Genomic DNA, 6,556 nt, shown 5'->3' with positions numbered 1-6,556 from the left:
TCTGAACTTACTCAACCACTGGTTGATCAATTTGTTACAGAAGATGACAAACCTGCCACAAATATCTGCAAAGCTCAAACACTTAAATATCCACATAATTTGAAACAGGTCTGGTAATCCAGCACTCCAGAAGGCCAACATTAAGATTTAGATATTAGGAAACAAAATATTTTCAGGTGCCAGCTGAAAGCTGACAGAGGCCAACTCAAAATATCCAGAGTAAATACTGTGCAGGCTATGAAAGAAATCGTGCCAACCAAAATATACATATGTAAAATATGCCAATTTTTACATGCTTCCCTCTTTAGAATGGACATAAGCAAATTTTTCACATTAACCCTTGCTCTTTCCAACACTGAGAACTAGAAGAGTGGTTCTTTGAGGGCAAACTTACCTTGTTGATGGAGACAGGAACTTTGTGAGCAAAATGAAGAAGAGTAGCCTGACTAGGAAATACTAATAGCTTGACAGGACACTGGGTGGGTCCATATTAATTGGTACATCCCATTTTATGGATCATTCAAAGGCCAATTTACTCAACAGGTTCACGAGAACATTCACTAACAAGAAGAATTCTATTATCTCTCATTTTACTTAAAAAAATAGTCTGAACTCTGTATAATTACAGCTCCAGAACAGGCTTGTTTGACCTACTGAAGTCGACTACGTGTCACATTTTCCTCAATAACTGTTTAACACTAAGAAAAACCCACAGGTTTAGCTGACATAATCTGAGAATTTCTTTAATGTCTCCTTTATGACTGTTTTACTCTGGACTTTTTAAACTTCAGAAAATTGTTTAATTTGTAGTTAATGAGTCTGAAATCTATTTTTACCGTCAGGGCAACTTAAACTATTCAAAGAATATTCCCTTCTCCTTTTCCCAGCAAATGTTAAAATTCAGCCACTTCCAGCATCTATAAAATTCTTCCCCATCTTCCTCTCTGATACTCTCCCTTGGGAAGAAATCCACTGGAAGAAAAAATGTTGTAAGGAAATCTTTTTCCACAAAGATTTAGCCAGCCTGGAATAAAGGTGGCAGCAGTACCTGGTACATCACACACCAGATACATGATGGTCTTCCTAAAACAATTTTGCACAAAAGCAGGGCAGGGGCAAGTTGGGATTGTTTCCTGCATTGTCCTCCCAGACAAAGACACAGTGTTCTGGTCACACTGGGAGATGGGAACAAAACTACTGCCCAAAACACAGAATGTTGTGCAGTGTTGCTGTGCTGAGGACAAAGAGAATATCACAACATATAGGGGGTGGGTGCTTAGGAAATGGTAATAGGGCATATGCTTTACTTTCAGAAGACTTTACACTGGAAAATAATGGAAGATTAATTATAGGTAGCCTTTAATTTGAATAAGGTTAAACAGAACAGTTCCCACTGTTTCGTTCAAGCAAGGTTAAAATGACATAATGTGGGAAAAAGTCACATTCTCAACCCATAACATCTCCAGAGGAAGACTGGTACCAAAACAACTGTCAGTTTGAGAGGGAAGGACTCTGCCCCAGCTTAATCAAAGGAAGTCTGTGCCTTTGATGCACTTGCTCAATGTGCAAGGAGGAGAATAAAGGATGCAAGAACCCATTTGATATGCAGTGTTAACAGGGCTAAGCATTTCTTTCTAAATTGAGCGATCAAAGTGAAATCCCAGTTACTGCAGTGACTCCTGTGACAGTGCTCTCTGAAGTTTATACACGTGCTTTTATCAAAATGCTGAGCAACAGAAAACAGCAGTGACATCTCCCAGCCAGGACTGTTCGTGCAGAGCAGCACAGAGCTGCCAGGACAGGGCAGAGGTTCTCAGCATAAAGGTTATAAAAATCTGCACAAACACACCTTCCCTCCCTCCCCTTCATGCTGCTCTCAGAGCAAACACAGTCTTTGAAGACAGAACTGAACTTCAAGTTGGAAATCCCGGAAAAGAGCAAATTATCCACTCTTAGAAAAACCCAATGCCTTCGTTGGCTGTGCATTGCAAGATAAAGTCATGTGATGTACCCTTGATACAGAATAAAGGTAATTTCTGTTACTTTAAACCTAAAACTAACTTCTATTATTACTACAGTACCTGAGAGGATCAGTTGAGACGCTGCTTCCTGTTTCCAACGAAGTCCTGAGATGACAGCAAAAGAATAAAATTATAAAGTATTAAAGCATAAACTAAATTAAAAGTATAAACTATTCAAAAATACCTTAAACATCAAGTGCTCAATGACTTTACATTTTCTTCCTTCTTTTTTCAGAACACTTAGCATGCCATTAAACCTGAGTGTAAAACCAAAATACACAAACAAAAAACCCAACAGCCCTTTCCTAGACTAGAGAGAGGCAAATTAGAGAAACATTTCCCTGAAAAAGTCACAGCAGGATTAATTTTCAATATTCTAAAGCACTCTACCCTTCTGTATCTGTTACAGGAGTGACAATGCTTTGTTCTGTGAATGGCTGACACGAGTCCTGCTGTGAGCTTTTCCAGAACCTGTCTCCTCCTTTCTGTGTGCACTTGGTAGGAAAATCCCAGCTCCATTCACCTGTGTGGGTGCAGAACCTCAGAATATATTGGTGCCAAAAGGGAACTGGCAGAGCAGCACCAGGACAGGACAGTGCACGTGACCCAAACCATGGGCAGTTCTGTGCAGCTTCCAAGGACACATTCCTGGCCACACTGCTTTCAGCCTCAATTTAGTCACTAAGCAAAAATAGCATGGAAAGGGGAAAACCGGGCAAAATTCTTCTGCCAGAGCCTCCTGCAGTTCAGCCCTCCTCTCTTGCTCACGCTGGGCATCACATCTCCTCATTTATCTACCAACAGAACAGCCATCCTCACATTCTGTGGCTTTGTGTTCTCTATCCACAAAGGCAAGGACAGAGCTGTCCTGAAGAATTATTGCACCAGAAAGTTCAGTTAAGATACTCTAAGTCCTGAGTAAGTGCTCCAAGCAAGCTGATGTTTGAGCAGCAATGCTTTAATGTGCCTGCTGTTCCTAATTAGACCTGCTCTCCTTGAGCATGACTTCAGGTTTATTAGACATATAATACAGAGTTACATTTTTAGGGTAAAGCCAGTTTTTCCTCAAGCTGTAATAAAACATTAGCCAAAGCCTCATCATGAAAACTCCATCATCATGTTAGAAATTTTTTTAAATGGTTACTTGCACTTATTCATTTATAATGAACAGCCCTTACACCAACGGCCATAGATCAACCTTTGCTCCCACAGCCAGAAACATGTATGGGCTGTGGAGGTTCATAACATTCACCTTAGAATTGCACTAATTATATTTACAGTGGCTATTCATAAATCAGTGGCAAATCTTTACTGTAGCCCCAAGACTACTAATATGTTTACAAAAATAAACAGGGTGGTGTGAAGGGAGGAGGCCACAAACACAGCAAGAATCAGCTATACAGGAATGGAAACAAACCATATTGTCCAAATAGCTTTTACCTAAAGCACTAAAGCTTCAAAATAGCTTTTGGGAGCTTATTCCACCCTGTAATTTGTTTGCTTGCACAGTTCAAGATTTGTGAATAGCGCTGAATTTTGAGGGGGTGGCTCACATATGTTGGCTTTGTGGCTGCTTGTTGGTTTAACAACTGAAAAGAGGGAACTTAATTTACTTATAATTAAGTTTCCATAACACAGTGTGCTGTGGAAGTGCCAGCCTGGCTCACTCTGTGAGACTTTTTGCCTTGCTTTTAACACGGATTTAAAAAAATCTTCACAGTTTGGCCCTTCCTACTATAAATAAATATTTCTCAGACGCAGTGTCTGTGCAGGGATGATGGGCTGTGCATAAATTAGAGATGCTAATGAGCAGTAATTAGCCTCCACCCCGGCACAACCTTGATTGTGGTGTGACTGACACTGAGCACGTGGTGACCTCGGGGACTTCTTACACAGGCCCAAGGAGCAGGATTACAGCTTCATTAAAAATCCTTAGTTTTCCTTCTGAATGCAGACACCCAGGGTGTCCCCAAACCCTGCAGTCAGGAGAGGCATAAATCTGTTTAAAAACACAGGGAAAAGCACAGCTCCCACAGCAAAAATACCCATCATAAATCACCGAATCCTTAAGGTTGGGAAAGACCTCCAAGATCATCGTCCAACCATCAACCTGCCACTGCCAGGTCCAGCACTAACCCACGGCACTCAGCACCACATCCACACGTTTTCTGAATATTTCCACGGATGGTGAGTCCACCACTTCCCTGAGCAGCCTTTTCCAGGGCTTGCCAACCCTTTCAGTGAAGAAACATTTTCCTAATATCCAATCTAAACCTCTGCTGGTGCAACTTGGGGCTGTCCACGCTGAGACATGGCTGAAAGGTTATTTCTACCAAGACAGTTCTCTAGAAACTTCCCTGCTGCAGCTGCAAGCAGTTCAAAGCGTGATTGTTTGTGTCCTTGGTAACTGCAGCTAAAGAGCCCAAAGCACAGGAAGCCACAGATCGAATCGATTTGGGGGCTGGCAGCACAGAGCCACCACAGCTGCCAGCGTGCCCAGAGTCCCACTGGCACCAGGGGCGTGGAAGGGCTCCAAGATTCATCTGCTGTCCGTGGTGGGCACCCATGGGTGGCTGAGGGATGGAGAGACCCCACTGCAGCTCTGGCTGTGTCACCAGGGGCCAGGGAGTCCCTCTAGCAGGACAGAGGCAGATGATGGAGCATCTTACAATGAGTGTCTATATTAGAAACTTCCCATCCTTGCACAATTTCTTCCATCAAATACAGGAATGAAAAACGGATTTCATGGAATTTTCTGAGCTGGAAGGGACCTGTGAGGATCATGGAGTCCAACTCCTCCTGAATGGCCCAGACAGGGATTGAATCAAAGCAGCCCCCTGGAGAAAGGCTTAGAACTGGTTTTCTTACATGCAGGTCAGACACAGAAACAGTGTCAAAGACAGGAAAAGCCACAGGAGCTGAACTGCAGAAACCCCTGGATGAGGGAGAAAGATGGAAAACAAGACCTACACTAAAGAGGGCAAGACACCCAGAAATGCTCTAGCCCAGCCTTTCTACCTAGCAACCCACCCACAGACTCGACCTGTCGCTGTGGGAAACCTCAGGAGTGGTCTGACAACATGCAAATCAAAGTTTACTGGCCAGGAAAAACACTCAGAAGAAATCAAGTTTAAAATCTACTGAAAGATCTGGATTTGGGGTACAGAAAATCAGTTTGCTCTTATTGAATTTACAGAATAATTTTAGTGTAATCACATAATCACTCCCCTTCTTTCTTTCCAGCTCAAGTCCCATTTAAATCTTTTGGTTTCTTTCCAAATTGCTGAAAGATGGAAAGTTAATTTAAAACATAAAAATAACCCATATTCTGAACACAATGCCATTAAGCTACAGCAAACAAAATATCTCATTGTACACAGAGTCACTTCACGAATGTCAGGAAAAATGAAAATATATCTCTTTTAAGTTACTTCAAAACAAGCTTTGTTTGTTTTGCTTTGCTTTTTAACAAATTATCTAGACAGGAAAATAAAATACTGCATTAAGGAAAGTTTTCTAAAGAAGACAAGGAGGAAGATCTGACAATCCTGTTTATTCATAATGGGCACTGACTCAGGACATTTGTAGCCCAGAAAAAAGTACATACACTAGCTAATGATAAAGCTATTAAAAAGACACTATTAAAATGAAATAGACTTGTCTATATATGTACAATTTCCATTGATATTAATAAAGACATTAAGAAAACCCCAAAGTACTATGAACTGTGGAACTATGCCCAAGGCTTCAAGTGCAAATGAGCTAAGACAGAGCACACACACTGCAGAACTGTTCTGTATTATCAGGGAGTGCTCTAAACCACCCTGGGAGCTCTTTTGTACCTCCAGTTTGTTTCCATGGAGTTTGCAAGGTCCTTCTAGGTGAGGAGTTGAGGAAATCTGCCCCAGTTTGACTGATGAGTCAGTTGAATGACATCTCTTGGTCATATGAATTCCTGATGTTTTAGAGGAACCGTGGCATGAACTGTGACTAAACTGGGCACACAGGGCTACACCCAGTGGGATTATTTACTGCTAACGTGGGCAGCATGAAACTTGGAGAATGTGTGTAATTGTTGGTAATAACAACTGCTTTCAAGGCTAAAAGGAGTATACAGAGTAGGGATGCACACAAGTCCTGGATGAGCTTGCCTAGAGCTGCCATCTATGTCCGTCAGTCTCACAGGAATCATAACCAGCCCACTTCTGCGGGACAAAATACCAGTATTACCAAGAGATCATTGGTCTAAAATTCAGACACAGTTGCTGGCTTATTCAGTAGGCTTTAGGCATCCACAAACAAAAAGAATAACCACAATTGTAGTCAAGAGTTCTGCCCTGAAGCACAAAACAAGGCCACAGGCTCTAACTCCTGTTATTGGCACTATGTGGTGGGCAAACCCAAGGGTACAGGATTCCCAGCAACAGGGTATCTAAAAAATCTGATTCCACAATGTTTGAGCAGATTCAAGTGAAAGGCACAATTCACTCTCGTTACCTTGAGCAATGATACAAAGTTCTGGTTTATTTTGCTTT

At 41.8% G+C, this 6,556-nt stretch overlaps 1 protein-coding gene across 11 annotated transcripts in view; it reads right to left on the bottom strand.

The window, feature by feature from the left end:
• Positions 1-6,556, bottom strand: part of IQSEC1 (IQ motif and Sec7 domain 1) — a 337,734-nt gene that overhangs the window by 150,836 nt on the left and 180,342 nt on the right. For 9 of the 11 annotated variants that reach the window (XM_017834883.1, XM_017834892.1, XM_017834884.1 and 6 more), the window contains one exon: positions 2,082-2,126. The exons of the other annotated variants lie outside the window; for them this stretch is intronic. In XM_017834883.1, the coding sequence (XP_017690372.1) occupies positions 2,082-2,126 (45 nt within the window). The remainder of the gene's footprint in view (positions 1-2,081; positions 2,127-6,556) is intronic. 11 annotated transcript variants of the gene reach the window in all.

The sequence above is a fragment of the Lepidothrix coronata genome, unplaced genomic scaffold (genome assembly GCF_001604755.1).
Source record: "Lepidothrix coronata isolate B3197 unplaced genomic scaffold, Lepidothrix_coronata-1.0 Scaffold244, whole genome shotgun sequence".
In the NCBI taxonomy this organism is placed as follows: Eukaryota; Metazoa; Chordata; class Aves; order Passeriformes; family Pipridae; genus Lepidothrix; species Lepidothrix coronata.
The sequence above is the reverse complement of the archived record's forward strand: the minus strand, read 5'-3'. Positions and strand labels throughout refer to the sequence as shown.